This window comes from Neopelma chrysocephalum, unplaced genomic scaffold, assembly GCF_003984885.1.
Source record: "Neopelma chrysocephalum unplaced genomic scaffold, ASM398488v2 Primary Assembly neopelma1_147, whole genome shotgun sequence".
Taxonomy (NCBI): domain Eukaryota; kingdom Metazoa; phylum Chordata; class Aves; order Passeriformes; family Pipridae; genus Neopelma; species Neopelma chrysocephalum.
Genome location: NW_020897809.1, coordinates 5410377 through 5428808, shown reverse-complemented (window position 1 = coordinate 5428808; position 18432 = coordinate 5410377). Strand labels below are relative to the sequence as shown.

The 18432-nt window shown below is 37.1% G+C and overlaps 1 protein-coding gene across 23 annotated transcripts in view; it reads right to left on the bottom strand.

Annotated features, from left to right (window-relative positions):
* The window catches only part of SLMAP (sarcolemma associated protein), an 87608-nt gene that overhangs the window by 34703 nt on the left and 34473 nt on the right, over positions 1-18432 (bottom strand). For 8 of the 23 annotated variants that reach the window (XM_027700995.1, XM_027700977.1, XM_027700985.1 and 5 more), the window contains exons 3-13: positions 13086-13158; positions 11841-11877; positions 10402-10464; positions 8901-8996; positions 8540-8611; positions 7743-7883; positions 5955-6092; positions 4552-4720; positions 4416-4466; positions 3828-3878; positions 438-500 (exon numbers count right to left, since the gene is read on the bottom strand). In XM_027700995.1, coding sequence (XP_027556796.1) covers positions 438-500; positions 3828-3878; positions 4416-4466; positions 4552-4720; positions 5955-6092; positions 7743-7883; positions 8540-8611; positions 8901-8996; positions 10402-10464; positions 11841-11877; positions 13086-13158 — 954 coding nt within the window. The remainder of the gene's footprint in view (positions 1-437; positions 501-3827; positions 3879-4415; positions 4467-4551; positions 4721-5954; positions 6093-7742; positions 7884-8539; positions 8612-8900; positions 8997-10401; positions 10465-11840; positions 11878-13085; positions 13159-18432) is intronic. The other 15 variants (XM_027700986.1, XM_027700994.1, XM_027700987.1 and 12 more) reach the window with 6 other exon arrangements.

The window sequence follows — 18432 nt, the reverse complement described above, 5'->3', positions numbered from 1 at the left end:
AAAATTAATTCTTTATGCTACAAACCAGTTTTATTTGAAGTTTAACAGTACTCTTCTCTATTTTTATTGATATGTGAAAAGGCATCATTACCTTATCTCTGTCCTAAAAGCTTGTGATGTTTGTTTAAATTGACAGAGATAGGCTTTCAACTTAATTTGTACCAGGTGAAAATTACACTCAGTTTTAAACACTATATTGCAACATCACCACCCTTTTGTTGGTCAGGGCACAATAATGGATTAACTGCTACAAAGAGATGATGTGACGATTGCTTTGCAAGAGCAAAGATACCCTCACTGCTCCTACAGACCCTGTTTGATATCACAATGCCACAATTCTACAGAAAAATCAAATAGCAGTGACAATTCTGGTTTTCATCCACCTTTTCTGGGTTTTCTGTTGTTTTTAAAGCAAATGTGAACACTCTTGTACTCACTCTGACATTCTATGAACTGATGAATAAAAGTGCAGTCCCCTCCACTCTTTGAAAGAAAGTGCTCTAGTAGAGAAAGAAACACTTAAGTTTACACCTTCTTATCATTTTCAAATTGATGCAACAGAAAATTTGAAAGGCATATTAACATATTTGTAATTGTGTATTCACAGTGAACTTTTGAAATCTGAGTTAATATGCAAGCAGACAAGACATGAAATTGAAATGATGTCTGAGTGATACTAGGAAATAAGATTACTCTTTTGAACTGATCAGAAGGAAGTACTTCAATTGCCTTTTCAAAAGAAATGTGTATTTAACCTATATTCTTCAGCATTTTTATTAGCTTTAAAAGGGTATTTAAGTTTTTCATCAGTCTTCATGTTGATTCTTCATCTCTAATACCCTCTTGGAATGAAAAGCATTTATTTTAAAAGTGTTGTTGAATATCTTCCTTTACTTTTTAAACAGTTTCACTGCACAGAAACAATTTTTGAAAGGACTGTTCTACAGTAGAGATCCTAACACTGGGCTCAATTTCCAGGTTTACTCAAGTTGCTCCACGTGATTTTGTTCAGCTCCCAGCTCCATCATGCCCCTGCATCTCTTCAAGTGAAAAGTGCCAACACTTCCTTCCTGGAGAATCTCAAAAACCATTTGAGCCAGAGTCCAGCAGTCTGAAAACACTGCTTTTAGTATATACCTACAGAATCTGGGACATTCTAACCAAACTGTTCAGTCACTAGCTCCGACATCAGAAGCTCAGCTGCAATACTGAGCTTTACTATACTTCAAAGTTATTCTAAAAAGTATTTATTTTCTGTATTTAAACTTTTTTTTCCCCTTATACACGATCCTCTAAGAGACTGTATGCAAATTTCTCATACCTTTCTTATGTAATACATGGCTCACAAAATTTAAAGATGAAAGCCAGGTGTGGTGCAACTCACTGAGAAAAATACCATTTTTTGAAACAACTCAGTTCTACACAACTGTTATCAGGGGCTTGATGTATAAGCAAGTTCCTCTCTTCTGCACCAGCTTTTCCATATGTGCAGTGAGAGAAAAAAAATGCCCAACCACCATCATCTGAATACAGTTGGTTTTAAAAAGCCTCTACAAAGTCTATAACGTGAGCTTTTAGTTCCTCTAATCTGAACAGAGCTCTTGAATGCTGCTACACAAAAAAGCAGTGCAAACCCCTTGTTCTTGCCATGGCCAGGGAGTGTGTCTGTACACACACCTTGAGGCCTTGATCTGAAGTTTTGAGAGAGACAAAAGGAATCTTAAAAAACATACTGATTTTACACGGTTTTACAATTTTTCTCTTTTGTTGCCAAAGTTGCTCAATCTGCATTATAATCTCAAAATTCTTAGCTCTTTAAAATAATGCAAGACTACTCAGCAAAAAAAAAAAAGAAAAACAAAAAAACCCCAACCACAGTAACTGCCTCCTGCTGCTTTTAAGAGAACAAAATCCAAAATCTGGCAGAGCAAATGACTGCCCATCTGTCATCCAAGGGGTACAGGACCGGAAGATCCAGAAAGGCACAGACTGTCATGAAGAGAACACAGGGCAGAAAGCTGTAAAATGCCAGAGAAATGTGGAAGGACCAAGTATGGCAGAGATGCAGAAGAATGTGGTACAACTGGCAGAATAATGGAAGACTATGCTAAAATACAAAATAATAAAATAGCATGGTATGTGCAGGACAAAAAAGGTGATAGACTGTATAAACACAGAAAGACAACTTGAATGAGCAGTTACATGTTGTCTGTATTAATAAAGACAAATAAATTGGCAAACAGCTTCCTAGAACTACCAGGTTTAAGCACAAGTTCCACTGTTACTCATAGGACAGAGGAATCCATTTTGTCATCCATCCATGCATCCAGATGACATCGACTCTTATGTAATCCAATGTAAGTCAAAAAGGGATTGCTTCTTCAACTTTGACAAAAAAGCATCAGTAATACAAAAGATATTTGTTATAATCACATCATGATTTTTAAAAGGTAATTTTTAAATCTGGACTGGTAAGAAGTATCAGTATTAAAAAAATTAAGAGGACATTCCTACCAACAATTTTAAAACAAACACGAAGTGTTTTTTTTTTAAAAATTATATCTTATATGATGTTATAAATTATTTCTCTATGAAACGATTTGTATTTGAGCTCAACAGTTTTTACTAAATGTTTCAAATTAGTTCTAGGCTACTGTTTTTAACAGTATTGCCTGTTTTTCTAATAACCTCCAACAACCTCACTTTCAACATCTTTTTATGGTTTACATGATTAGAATGAAGAATTCCTGAGGCACTGAGGGATAACCAGCACTCTTACATTAAGAGGAGGTTTAGGTACAGCTCCTGTGGGTGTTTAACAGACTTTTCCTCCTGCTCCAAATAACAACCATGAAGTTTTGCCATGATTAAACTTTTTATTTTGCTATTGGTGTCCCTAGTTAAAAACCTCTTAGTTTACAAATACGCACAGAGAGCTTTAAAACTGTGTTTCAAAAATACACACAGTAATCCTTCAACACTGTGAATATTAGTTAAAACTATGAGCTCTCTATATAGGTGCCTCAACCTTTCAACTAACACTACCACCATTCCTTAGACTGTAAAAGAAAGTTACGTCAAGGAAAAAATAAAAATTGACACAGGAGGACAGATATATATCAGCCAATCAAACAATTTAGTGAATTTGGAATCAAACTGGAATACTCTTTACTCTCTATGATATAGGCCATATTCTTACTGGATAACTTCATTCAAGAAAAGTTCAAGTGTATGTTAAGACACATGAGCTAAAATACTTGGCTCTAACTAATTGGTCTTTAAGAAACTCTGTCATTTAGTTCAATCTGTATTAATTCCTGTTTCACATAAAGACAATCCTGAGCATTAAAAAATTAGTTTCTACTATTTATATATTTTATATACTCACATTTTTCAAGTCAGTTACAAAACAATAGGTTTTGCTGACTTTACTTACGATAACAAATTTACTAGAAAAATGGTGTATTGTCTGTGTGTTGCAAGAGAAAATAAATTTATGAGGAAAAGCAGTCAGTGAGTTTCCCACTTTCTTGTGTCACAAGCCTGATATGATTCAGTAAACTCCTACTGATTCCAGTGACAGCCCATAAAAAAAAAAAAAGAAAAAGAAAAAGACGACTTCCAAGTTGTTTTGGTACATTTTACAGAACCTTCTAAAAACATTCAGTCTGAAAGTCTAAGCAAAAAAATGCTGGTCAGTGGAGTGGACAAATTCAATTTAATTTTTAAAGAGATTATTATTCAAAGCAAAACTTTCAAGAACATTTGGAATTTGTTCAACTTCAAACATCAACCATAAGACAAAAGGTAGCCTTAAGATACACTACCTTTCTCTGTGCTCCCATTAATTTTAGGTATGAAGTCGTCAACTTGTATGCCTAGGATCAAGAAAGGGTATTATTTTTGGAACCAAGCAAGATTTTGTTTTGGGTTTTGTTTCTTTATAAATACAGCATTGTGAAATGTATCTGGCTTTTCATGCTACCTCCTCCTTCTAAGTACATAATCAAACAAAGCAGGCAAAGTGTGATGGTTTTTTCTGCACTAGACCACGTTCCTGTTTGTTTAAACATATGAGAGGTTACTGACATCCAAAGAATGACTGCCTATGACATACATACATACATATATATATACTTTTATATATATATAAAAGGATTTAAAAATGTATAAGGACGTAAAACCCCTCCAAGTCCGATCTCCGCATCGGGCCCTGAGCCAGCACCGAACACCCGCAGCACCGGCGCCCTCTGCCGACCCCTGTCCCCTCTCCATGCCCGGGAGAACTCCCTGCTGGGATAACGGGGAAACACAACTCCTCTGCCAGACACCGGGAATACGAGACTGTCATAGCAAAAGTAAACGAACAGAAAATCCGGAAACCAGCTTGAAACAAGAAACTTGATCACACCTACCTAAGCTGTTGTGTTCTTTAAGAGTTTTCTCCTGAAGGTGTTCTAACCGTACTGTAAACAGAAGTCCAAGAAAAAGATATTTCACAGATTAAAAGAAAAACAAATAACCAAAGTTTCTCCCCCGCTAGTGACTAACCTTGTAAAGCTGTCAGGCGCTCGTTGGTGAAGTCATTGTCGGCCTGCAAAGCTTCTATTTTTGCTTGAAGCTCTTGCTCCCTTTCTTCCATTTCATCTATTTTATGCTGCAATTCCTTTTTCTCAGCCAGTCCTTTCTGTTGGATTTCTTCTTGTCTTCCTTCTGCTACCTGCTCAAAAAAGGTGAAAAAAATTCCCAAACAAATCAAACACGTGAAAGAAGATGTCTCCTTGATTTTTGTATAGCTGAATGGATCTCAGTAACTGTCTTTGCTAGTCAGATAAAGAAAGCAGAAAAAATGCAAAATCTATTGTTTTTCTATAAATTTCTCTTCAAGAACAGTAAGACAGAAAGAATCTCAAAATATCTTAACCAACTTTTTGTCCGAGGAACATAAATTTTACAGTAGCAGGGTCCAAGAACTAAGAAACCCCTGAAGTCTCCCAGCATCTCAAATCAATCAAAACTCAAGAGCCCTTTTGAACTGAACGCACGCTGACTGCACAGACCAACTTGATTAAAGCCACAGCTTTTTGCTTGCTGGATCTCATGGTAAGTTTCAAAGACTCTTCTCCCTCAAAGCTAAGTAATAAGGTTCAGTTTTGACCCTTCTGTGTATACTCAGCATCATCATTAACTCATAACTGCTCTAAGACCAGCAACTGAACCTTTTAATATGGAAAGAAAAATCTTCTGTCTGAGATGCTGAATTAGGACTCAAAGAACCCAAGAATATTTATCCAAGACAAATGCAACAAGTATCTCAGGTCTCCACAGATAGCACCACTACCTTCCTCTCCACAGCTTCTACTTATCTAGACTGGAAACTCTTGAGGAACAGGATTTATCATGAAGTGTTTATTCTGTTCTCCAGCATAAAGGACCTTTAATTATATACTTGGACATGTAGTTTAATCACAAACCTAACAGCATGTTCCTACCTCCTGGCAGCTGAGCCATATTATTACTATGTGGTGGGCTAGTTATGTTTGTAACTGCACAAAGAGGCAACACAAATTGCAAATTTATTTCTAATTCTAGTTCTCAGTTCCATTACCTGTAAGATGTTTAAGTTGAAAGTTATTTGTCTATACAAAAGCAGCTGAATGTGAAGTTTTACACCTTACATAATTCTATCCTAAAATATATTTTGGCTTCAAAAATTTGGTAACTTTCAAAATGAATGGAAAAGAAACCTTTTTAGCAAGTGACTTATGACAGCTTCAAGTACATTAAAATCAAACCAAAAGAATATGTAAAAGATGATATGCATCTTTCTATCATTAACCTGTTGTTTAAAAAGCTTCTCAACCTTTTTTGATTACTACAATAGAAATGAAATTGTATTTATTTGTTGCACTCATCACAGTTTCATCATATATCAGATTAAGTTCTGTCGTTACCTTTAGCTTGTCAGAAAGATCCTTAATTTCATTTACAGCTCCATTGTATTTATTAGCTAATTCCCTTAATTCTTCCTGAGTCCGCTCATTCATTTCTTTCAGGTGTGTACATTCATCTTCTGTATTACTTAAACTCCGCTGTAACACAGAATTATTATGCAATAAATAATAGAAAAGACACAATAAACTACCAAACACTAAAAATTATTTACTTTTTCCAAACAGTATATGTAACTAATCATGTTTAGCTGCTTTGTTCCTAGTCATTAAGGCTAAACAAATAGATCAGGCCTTGGCAAAAACATTATCTATACAAAACTCTAATGCTCTACTTAAAGAACAGATTATGCAAAAAATAAATTGGTTTATGTGTGTGGGAAAAAAAAACCCAAACCAAATACCCCATAGTGGGCTATATAATTGTGAATAAAGAATTGAAAAGTGTGATCTCTTTCCACCATTCTCTTCCCTTTTATGATAAACTGTGAAAGTTCTATAATATTTTTTAATTCAATGTAATCAACAGATTTCATCATACCTTTCACCCAGCAAAAGGTGATTTAACACGTTATAACAGCCAAATGGCTCCAAGGAAGCATTCTAAATCTTTTTTTGAACTTTATAATGTGGAAAAGCATCTAAACTAAGATCCCCTTACTCAAGAGGCAGCTGGGTCTCCAGGAGGCAAGGAATGCTCCTGAAGTTTGGTGACAGCAGCACAAATAAACAGCGTAGAAAGTTGCCTCCTCACAGCTCAAGGTTTGTTTCTTTGATCATCAACTGGTTTTTGGTCTGTGATGGGGGGGATTCATTTTGGGTTTAGGATTTTTTGGGGGGTTAACAAGCTCTGACCTAGTTCTCCTTCACAACCAAAACACCTTTAAACAAAAGTGCATTAAAAACTACATTACATAATAATCATTAAAGAAAAACTCTCAACCAAGAGCCAATGACTTTTCTGTGTGGAAAGATAAGTATGTGGCAGGAAGCACTCAAGCAAATCTCTTACTCAAGTTAAATTACTATTTCTCCCTCATAAATCAAAGTAAGGAGGATCAAGTAGAATAAATGTCAGCACATTCTTCTCTTAGTATAGGATAGGAGAGGAGAAGAAAGCTAGAAGTAAACATAAAACTCCAGTCATTAACCAACCTGTCAAGAACTATTACAACATAAGAAGGTGTATTTAAGTAAAATCTCCTAAGGTTATTTATTACAGCATTGCATTCTCTAAAAACCATGAAGAGAATAGAGACTTTGTGCACTTAAGTCTTATGAGACTTCTTGATCTAAGGGAACATAGCAAATAATGACAAAGGAAAAAGAAAATAAAGGAAAAGAGATATTATAGGGGCAGAAATCTTATTTGAAGAAAGTGTCCATCACTTTGAATCATAAAAGCTCATTCTTAAGTGTACTTTGTACAAGTAGTTAAGTGTATGTTTCCATAAATTTTACAGTTTAAACAAGGTCTTACAGCATTTTTTTAAAGCATGTATGTCGTTTTCCCCTCACTTGTCTCCCACACATACTAACTTCTGTAAGACAGCTTCACGAATTTTGAAACCTGGTAGAAAAGGGAGGAGCTGCAATAATAGCTTCTCTAACTGTTTAACAATCTTAGTATTGTCCAACAGCAAAAATAAACAGTACTACTTAATACCCTGCAAGTGTCAGGGTACAATAGCTTCTGGCATACTACACATTAGGCAACAAAACAGGGATTTAAGTAGCAGCAGTTACAACTATTTCAGCATTTCCAAAAGACTTGGCATGAAACTTCCTTACCTCCACTTCAGACAATTTTCTGACCACTTCAATTTTCTCCTGAAGGACCCGCCTCAGGGACTCTTTGGCTGTTGTCTCATAGTTGTGTTTGTCTTCCTGTAATGCTATAAGCTCTTTTCGTATACTGTCTTCTGTTTGATTCTGTAAATGTAAAATAATTCAAAGATGGAACGTAAATTAGTATTTTGCTGATTAAATATAATAGACCATGGTAAAGCCTGGTGTATTAAAAGTAGGTAGCAATTTCTGATAGATGGAAATATGCTATCTACAAATCAGTGATCAAAGATGCTTGACATAACTGGGCGTAAACCTTTTTTTTTTAAGTGTATGTACAGTAGCACACATTCAATGTCAGATTTGATTACAGGAAAATGATGGAGCTTTTATTGGACACTGTTATGACAATGTCAAGCCTAGGAGACCTACGAGGTCCCATACAAAATACCTTCAATGGGACCTGCAGAAAAATTTCTTATAACGTAGGTAGTTGAGAGGAAATAGAAACAAAACAAAAATTAAAATTCAAGGCAGGCATAAGTGGCCTAAGCAACAATCAAGGCAGTGCATATTTGTTTCTCTGAATATCAGACAGTACATGGACAATGAAAACAATAGCCACTTATCCAGATTCCATGAAATACAGAACAGAGCTACTCAGATTATCAAAATTGCACAGGTTCATTTTAGAAAGTTTATGTTCCAACTGCTTTCCTACAACCAGCTAATTTCAAAAATAACTCCAAAAGAGCTATCTTTCAGAATTACTAACATTTAACTTTAGGTGAACTACTTACCTTTGAACAAGCCTGTAATTGATTTCCCATAACCTCTAGTCTTGATAGCAGCCTGTCTTCATCTATTAAAGCCTAGCAGAAAAGAAGCATCACTTTGGTATTAATATGTGCTTTATGCAGTGCCAGTAGAGTTCTGCTTTAAAGACCTGAATTCTGTTGGAGTATTCACTACTAACAGCTATTTCAAAATGGCACACAATCACTACATTTATTAAACATTATCTTTTTCACAGTTTTAAAGAACCACCACAAAGTTTTTATTATTTTTCCTGCTTTCCCCTCCCATTGTTTGTAAATTGGTAGCTAAAAATTTATGTCACTGCATAGTTCAGTCCATAAGGAAAAGGATGCCTGCAGATACCTGCCAACTAGTATCTGAAGCCTCTTGTGTGACAGCAAGTAATCGCTGAAGGGTTGCCAGCTTCTGTTCCAACATTTGTTCCCGATGTAAGGCTTCCTGTGAAGAGAGCAGGGCACCAGTCAGTTCAGCTAGAACAACTTAGAAAATCAGAAGCAACAGAAGAGATCACAAAATACAAGAAAAAAAAGGAAATGTGAATGACAAGCACTGTCATATATTCAAAACCATAATAACCCCGTTCCATTTTATCCATCCACACATTTATTTGGATAGTGTAATTAGAAAATTATATCCTGTAACCTCAGGTTCCTGAAAACCTTCATTTTTTTCATGCATTTGTTGCACACGCTGAGGACACATGGTTGTTCTTTCCAAGACTTGAAAACACTTTGTCTTTTGTCAATAATTTGAGTAACAAAACTGCAGACACCAAAAGGCAGCTTGGCAGCTCCCATGGAATGAGCTGTTCATCCTCAAATCAGGTCGCAAAAGAAAAATGCCAAGCAAGAACTACTATTTCTGTTTAATATTTGGTTTATGTCAGTGAGATAGAAGAGCATCTTTGTTAACAATTCCAGGATATGGAGAGTGAACAGATTGGGGAGTGAGTATGTATTTGGCTTCCCAAGAAAGAACATCTGCCTGAGCTGCTTCCTGCTATGTCAGCAAATACATATAAAGATAGTATCTATCTCAAAAGTCTCAGCATTTATGTGAACAAATAAAAATTGCCATTATCTAACAAAAACAGGCAAAATAAATAAGTAGAACTACATATAAATTAAACCTAGACAGAATTTACCAGTAAAAATGGTTTTTTATCTTTTGCAGAAAGCTGATTTTGTGATCCTTTCTAAATCGTGTACTTATATCTATTAGCACACCCTTTAATGTGTTGCCATTTTGCAGTCTAACCCTTTTGTGACATGACATCTTTTGTGGGGAAAAAACACACCTACTAAAACTGACACAGAAGCAGGTCCAGAAAGGCTGGTGATGCCAACGAGGAAGAAGGGCTGCCAGCACTGTTTCCAATGGACACGGGGTCACAAATATTCACACTGAGTTTACATTCCCAGAAACAAACTATTTCTTGACACATTAAATGACCTCTTGTGTTGCCTTTCTTGTGTTACCATGACTTTCCTACACATACACAGCACATCCAGAGCAATGGATGATAACAAAAATATTGTGAGCAAAGGAAAATTGGGGACAGCAGGGTAGGAGAGAAGAAAGGCCAGGAAAAGCAAGTACACAGCATTCATGAAGTTTCTATATAGGAAACTTCCATGTTTCCTCTAAAGACATAGTTTATACTGCTCATGCAAAACCCTGAAATCTTACACGAAACTACACCATGTGCAATTACATTGTTTTACATTGTTTCACTACAGAAAAGGTTTATGGTGTTCTCGTTTACAAAACACAGGCCCAAAGACAAAGCATAAGGTTTGTCTTGAACAATAATTAAACAAAATGCCTTTAAAAGAAAACCTACTTGTAGATACTGTGAAAGCTGAAACAATTCCTGAGAATACATACTGGGAGTGTTAGCAGCAACCTGAAAAAGAAAGTAAGAATCAGAATGGTTTTGGATTTCCCATTAAAGTCAAATAATGCAAAATTCATTTAAATCTAGCCATGAAGGTAAACTTACAATTATGTAATAATAGCATTTTCATTCATTTATTGTTCCATTACTATTTATGCCTTGTTTTATCATAGAACTTCCCAACTCTGGACTGAGGCCCCACTGTGTTTATGTCTTCACAAGTTCTTGAATCACCAACACACCAGTGAGTTTAAGGCTATTGTTACAATTGAGATTCAACTGACAAAAAAACCTGAGGGGCACAAAGGTGAAGCCACTCAACCCAAGGACAAACACAAATTGTGGGCTTCCAATTCACTGTCATCACACACACGCTACAATCACGTTTCCTGTTGACCTACCAGTCACCATCCCCCTTTATAAGTATCTATTTCAGATTTCAGGAATACCTGTACTATTTTTAATCATAACAAACTGTTTGGGTTGCTTTGCAGAGTTTTTTGACAGTGGAATATATTTATTTGCTAAATCTTGTAGGTTTTTAACTGTTTTCACAGTTATACCTGTAGTCACTCCTCAGAATTTCCACCCTTCCCCTGGATTCAAGCCACATACATGGTTTCGAAACCAACTTAAGCACAGTCTATAAACCCCTTGGGCTGCTGACTTCACAAGTAAGCTTCCACAGTTCCTTGAAATTTTGTTCTTCAGATATAGGTTCTCTGATTTGAACCTACTTAAGTTAATTTTTCTTTTTAGAAGCTTGAGAAATAATTCCTGATCACTTTTCTCAAGGATGTATCTATTAACAGCTTTTCTACAAATCCCCCACATTACCAAAACTGAGTTTAAGAATTACACTTGACAGTACTGATTCCAAGACTCTACAGTGAGCAATTCTGGCTACACAAGAGAAGCAGAGAGGTATGGTCTGAATCTTCCTTCAGAACACAACAGAGCACTTTGCAGACACTGCAGTGCAGCTTCTCCTCCATAAAAAACATGATACAAAGACAACAGAGCTCATCTAAACACCAAATCATAAGCTGCTCTTGGGTCCCACGGAACAGATGAAACATTAAATTATGCAAACCTGTTGGTCTGTCAATCTGTACCTGGAAATTAATTATCTTAATATCAATAGTTTTGTTCCAAAGACATGTTTCAGGTGCCATAATGTAAAAAGTCAAACTACCTTGAAATATACACTGTAATACTGCATTACCTTCTCTACCTTAAGTGCCACTCAAAATATTAAACTAGGTAAAAACAGACAGTGGAAAACATATGTAACTGGACAGACTCCACCACTTCTTCATCTTTATAACAAGTCTGAAAACAGCATGTGGCTGAATAAGGCATAAACCAGTAAATTACTGAATTACCTTGTCAACAGGACTTGGTAATGGAGCATGGATAACACTAAAAAAAAAAATTAAGAAAGTGAACACAAAGTGCAGAATAGTAGCTCAAAAATCCAAAAGATCACTAGTTCTGTGCATTTAATCAAGATGCTTTGTATTTTCAAGTTCACTCTTCAGATAAAGTTGAAGAGTTAATACATAAACATGTAAAACCAGTTAATACTATGCTGTGAGACTTTTTCAAAGTTACAGAACTACTTCAAATTATAAATACAGGAGCTATTCTAAAAGCTCTCTTCACCAACTTTTATTTCAGTATTCACATAAATTGATTCTTTAAAAATTAGTTTATTAGGATTTAAACCAATTTACACAAAACAGTAAATATTAAAGGAGTGGATATACTACTCTTGTTTACAAATTCAACAAACTGAGTAAAATAATATTTGGTAACTTAACAGAATTTTGTACATTTTCACTAGAGTAAATGTTATACTTGCACATTTTCAGAAGAACTAAAAGTTTAACACTCTACATTTCTACTATTACTTATTAGGACATGAAATTATATGGAAATTTTCCCATAACAGTTTATTTTTACTTATCTTCCCAGAAGACAAGACACCCTAAAGCTTCATGCAAGTGTTTCTGGACAGTAATGATAAAAGAATATTTAAATAAGCAATATAAAACATACAATTATTGATAATGAAAGATGATTAAAATTATGTCATTTGTAATTGGCACTCAGAGCAAACAAAAAGTTTAAGGTTTTGGTTTCTACTACTCTGTGCAAATTTCTTCAAAGTATGCACACATGCACAGAAAACCTGTCAATATTCAGCTAAGTTTCCACGAACTTCACTTTAGTAGAGTCTATGTGCATTTAAAGGAGCAAAAATAATAATCTCAAATAAAGAAAGAGGGAAGGAGAATTTTCTCATTTGTTTTCTTTTTTCCTATATTTTTCTGCTTCTAATACCCATTTCAGCAGATTAAACCACAAACAGTCAGAAAAGCCCAACTTCATAAGAAATCGTTTCTTCTTTTAGAAAACCTTTTTATTCTTCATAGTTCATTTCTAAAAGCTACAAGCATATGAGATTTCTTTTTCATAATGCCTGCAAAAGAACCATGCTCTCCTTGCAGTTTCTTTGCACAGTCACGGGAAAATAAACTGTTCCTACACTGATTTTAAACATAATATCAATCAAATCCTCATTATACAGTAGTTGAGTTTTGCTATACATGAATATTTATTCTTACTCTGATCGCAATCGAGCTTCCATTCCATCTGGAAGGAACAGTTTGATTGTGGAGACTATACATCCATGGGTAACTGGAAAGAAACAAATACTAAGTCATCATGATTCACTACTATTGCATTGTAAATTCAATGGTTAATGTTATAGTAACAATCAAACTATCTTAAGAAACCCTGAGACAGGCAAAGAAGAAGAGGCATGAACACCTTCAAGCACCAGTGCCTGGGTTTGCCTTCCTGAGTCTCCTCTGGAGACAGGAAATTTCAGCGTTACAAACTCAAAGGGGCTCTGCTGTGTACTTAGTCCTGGCTGTGGAGCAGTTCCAGTTCCAGTTCTTCCACGTGCAGAAGAAATACCTGAAACTTGTCTTTTCTATAGTAATTTAAAAAGTTAATGGTGTGTTTTGAACCTAAAATGAGGAAGGAGGAATGCATCTTACCTGAGCTAGGTAACGGGAATGCAGAGGTATAAACAAAACAATGAGCCATCTTTTTGACAAGATTCCTACAAGCATATCCAGGGACAAAAGGCAACACACTCAACTTGTGTCATTGACACTCACTTCAACATCTGGAACTTGCCAAGTAGTTGTTATTTACAAACAAGGATCAAAAAGGAAATGCAGAGGAAGTGTGTAGGAACCACTGAGAAGTACATCCTCTCTAACACCATAAGCAGCATCATTCAAGACAAAACATCTCTATTTTGGGATGCTTGTGCACATCTAATGCACAGCCCTAGACAAGTGGCCTCTCATTTCAGAGAGGAAAACTTGTTTCTCAAGGACTAAATTCAAGATTCTTTGAACTCCAGAGAGATTCTAAGGAATAAGACGAGGAAATGCAATATTTGATTCCTACATGAAGCTTTCTTCACAATGTTTCCCAAAAATGTTACTGATACCAGTTTCAATGTCTTTGCAAACAGCCAAATTATATCTGAGTTCTAATTGGTTTTTACCTTGTATGGTTCTATGAATTGGGAAGTAAAAATTATTTCTGGATACATGGAAAGATACATTGTACCCAAAATACCACCACAAGAGAGATACAAATGAGTATGTGGTCACCTATCATGTATTACTATACCTCAAGCACCTATCAACATACAAAATAGCTGCTCTACTTTCACAGTTATTAATATCAGCAAAACAGTTAATCTAGCTTTGAAAAAAAGGGCAGTGGGCATTTTAGGACATCGGTAATACTCCAGAGGAATGAGACAAGTCTTTGAGGAAGCTACCTCAATAGAATCTAAAAATACAGGAGAAATGATCCAACTAAGCCGAGTTGTTTTTAACCTTTATCCATAGCTAAAAGCTAATGCTTTGGAGACACATCCTCCTGGCTACAGCACCTTGTTTTTTCAAGCTGATCTGGTAAAGTATTACACTTATATGCCAGGGTAAAATAGATTAATCTGCAAGGTTTGGGCTCTTTATTTATAATGGAACAAATCCATTCTTGCAAAAACATTTAAAAATTACATTATATAAAGTAATATTAACTGTAGCCTGTAATACATAGCTTTCATAATGAAGAATCTTTAAGAGGAAATTAGTGATTTCAATAAGAAAACATTAGGGTATCTGCAATTAAATACCAACAGATACCTTTACCTTTGGGTCACATATCAGGTAGGTCTGCTGTGAGATTACATAATTGTGAAGTTTTTCTGTCAACACCCAGACAGGAAAAAAAAAAACCTCCTAAAAGCTGCAGGAGCTTTATTTGTGTAAAATATTACAATATAAAGAGCATTTAGCAAAAGACAGTGACTGGGAAAAGGTACCAAGCATTTTGATAAGTTTATAAAATAAAAACAACAAGAAAGAAAAATACAACCCAAACCCCGCAGTCTGACCTTTAGCTATCAGTTAATTGTAACTGCAAAAATAATGAGAAAGCCTAAGGGAAAGGGAAAGCGACACAGAAAACATGACTACAGCGCTGACTGCACAGGACAGCAGCAACCATTTCAATTCAGGTCTATGCCAAGCCAAGGCAGCGAAGCAAGCTCTGGTTTGCCCAAGGGACTGAGCCATCCCCGCTCCCCGCTCCCGTCTCCCGATCCCGCTCACCTCGGGCGCTCCGCGGGGCCGCCGCTCCCGCCCGGCACCGGCACAGCGGCCGCGCCGCCGCCAGGGGGCGCCACAGCGCCGGACACGCGGGGCCCGGCGGCACCTCCCCGCGAACCGCCCAGGGCGGGAAAACCCCGGTCCGCAGTGACACCACAGAGACACCCCCGGCCCGCAGCCATGGAGCGACACCCCCCGGCCCGCAGCCATGGCCCCCGCCCCCCGCGGCCCCCCCGGCCCGCAGCGACACCCCCGGCCCCACAGTGACACCCCCGGCCCCACAGCCATGGAGTGACCGACTTATGGCCATGGAGTGACCCCCGGCCCACAGCCATGGAGTGACATCCCACTCCTCATCCAGAGCTCCCACCATGGAGTGAAACACCTGCCCCACATCCACAGCTCCCACCATGGAGTGATACCCTCCCCCCACTCCCATCACAGACTTAAACCCCGCTCCTGCTCCATTTGCTGTGGCACACTCCAGTCATGAGCTCTCTGCACCCCTCCGAAACATGGTGCTGCCCCACACTTCATCTCACCACTCCAAACCCTTCCAAGAGCTGCCCTGAACCCCAATGGATTATGCTGCACAGGGAGCACAATGGGAACATAAAAAACATTTCTGTTTGTCTCAATTTTTGCTTCCTAGAGAAAGAATTCGCAAGTAACGCTCTGGGTTTATTCTTCCCTCACTAGTGCGGTAACAGCAGCCTCGGTAGCCGCTATGGAGCCCTGAGGAGCCCCTCACACCCCTGAGGGTCTGTGCACCACCCCCCAGAACACACTGGGCTCCTCACTGCACAGGCTCCCTCAAACACCCCATGACAGAAGAGATGTTCGAAAGAGTCCAAACCTGACTAGAAAAAAGTACATAAACTGTATTTGAACTAAATCATCTGGTATTATTTGACCCTGCTTTGCAAGGCTGCTCCTCCTTTCCATGCAGGGAAATACCACCAGTTAACTCTTGGAGTGCTCTGGTGCTGACTGGAAAAATTAACAAGTGCTAAAAGAGTATAAACCACACTAACACAGAGAAAAGCGCAGCAAGATGTTAATAGCTAAGTACTGTTTTAAGGAGAGGGATACGGCCAGGCCTCTGTGCTTGTCAGTAATACAGCAAGTGGACAAATAAGGAAGCAGGAGGCATGGAAACACTTCTCCAGGGCCCGCTATTGACTTTGGCTGCATAGCAGGAAGCTGAGGAATCAGTGCTCATACCTGATAACCTGAAAAATCACATACTGAACATGCCACTATTTTAATGAACCAAATCCAGACTACATTTGCAAGGAAATTATTTACTAAGACAAAGCCAGAACAATAAAATAAATGTATTCTAGCAATATTGACACAATTCAGAATTTACATAGACAAGTACACTCTGCCCATCCTGTCATTACCTTATAATTACACCCAGCAGAATGCTGAAATGTCTTGTGCAAGTAAGGCATTATGTAAATAACAAAATGCAAAGTGGTTTTAAAGGGAATCACTAATTTAAAAACTACTTTCGTGTCTGTTTCATGACTAGATTAGATTAACAGGAACATCTAAGACTCGTGAAATGAACTGGTGAAAAAACTGTGTCTATATGCATTCCAATGGCATTCATGGGTAAACACCCAAACTGTGATGCAGCTGTTTTGTGTCTCAGCATGATGATATGATCTCCCTTCACTGCTTGGGGGAGCACAGAGAGCGAGGAAAGCAAACCTGTATGCTCTTCCTCATTAGCAAGCTCAACACATTCATCAGTAACATGAGCACAGCTCCTATGTTCAAAGCTTGGGAAAAGGACAAGGAAGGCTGCACAATCTGATCACTCATTACACAAATGACAGGTCACTGGGATGGTGTTTTGTAAAACCACTGGAAAGAACTACTACTGCCATGAATTCATGGCAAGGATTTTGCTTACCACGAACTTTCCACAAACTTTCCCATAAACTAACTGCAAATAATTGCTGATAAAAACAAGTAAAATCTAATTTTTCTTCCACCTAAATCTTATAATAAAAATTGTTTTAGTCTAAATACACCTGAACAAATTCAGCTTCTCTGAGTGAGGGTAGCATCTCATCAAATTAATAGTTCCAGGTTCATCAGATGCAATGCATTCCTTTGATTTCTTCCATGTGTACTGCTAGTATTCACAAATATTTGTAATCACTTCTCATGGAAACATTTTAAGTAACTCCCAGACAATTTCAACTAGACCTCCTGGAGCTGAACCTTTGCAACATCATCTTTGAGAAAAGTGAAACAATGTGATGAGACCTTCACTACAATGAATCACTCAAAAACACTACAGCTCTAGAAGCTCTCCATGACGGAACATTTCACCACGACCATTGCTTAACAATGTTTTCTTTAACCTTCATTAACCTTCCTCTGATACTTCGGAGTTGAGAACTATAACCTACTTGGCTAAAGATGAAATCATGAGTAACAGATGGAGCAGGCACTGTCTTTTTCTTTTGTTCACTTAATTCTCTTAAAAAAATTCTACTGTTGTACTATGGATTGGTTCGTTGGGCTTTGGAGGGGTTGGTTTGAGAGAGGCTTCTTTGTTTTGGAGTCTTGTTTATTTGTTTGTTTTAAAGAACCTTACCATCAGCATTCCAATTTAATATTAATTCTTTCATTCTTTTCTAATACACTTCTCTTTAAGGATAAGCTCTATGAAGGTCTTGTTCAGAAAAGTAGTAAAGTGCAAGAGGAGTGATGGCAGTTCTGCCATTTTATTGCCAAATCTGTGTGTTTCTGGGTTAGGATTCTACAAGATATGGTCAGAAGTTCAATGTTTGTAGAAAGTAACATACTTATTAGGTATTTTTAAAAAGTCTTGATAATACTGATTACAGTTAATAATCCCCATATAGACCAGTCTCCAGAAAGAGAAAGAAATGGCTCCTGAAACACTACATAAATTCAAAAGAAAATAGATTGGGTCTGCATTTGAATTAACACAGACAAATAGCTATTGCCAGAATACAAGATCTCCTGAGCATGCACACTGGGAAGAGGACAGCAAGAAAAACAAACCAAACAAAAATCCCATCACCTCATTTTTCAGCTGACAACTTTTTCTATCCTCATTTTAAAGTACCTGAAGAAATCAAAATCAGTAGCAGTCACAGAAAGAAACTCTTGACAAGAATTAAATTAGCTGATTTCAAACCTATGCTGACTACTTCATCAAGAAATGCAGTTTCATACTTCTGCTACATGATTAGGGTTCATAGGCTTGAAAGGTAATTACAAA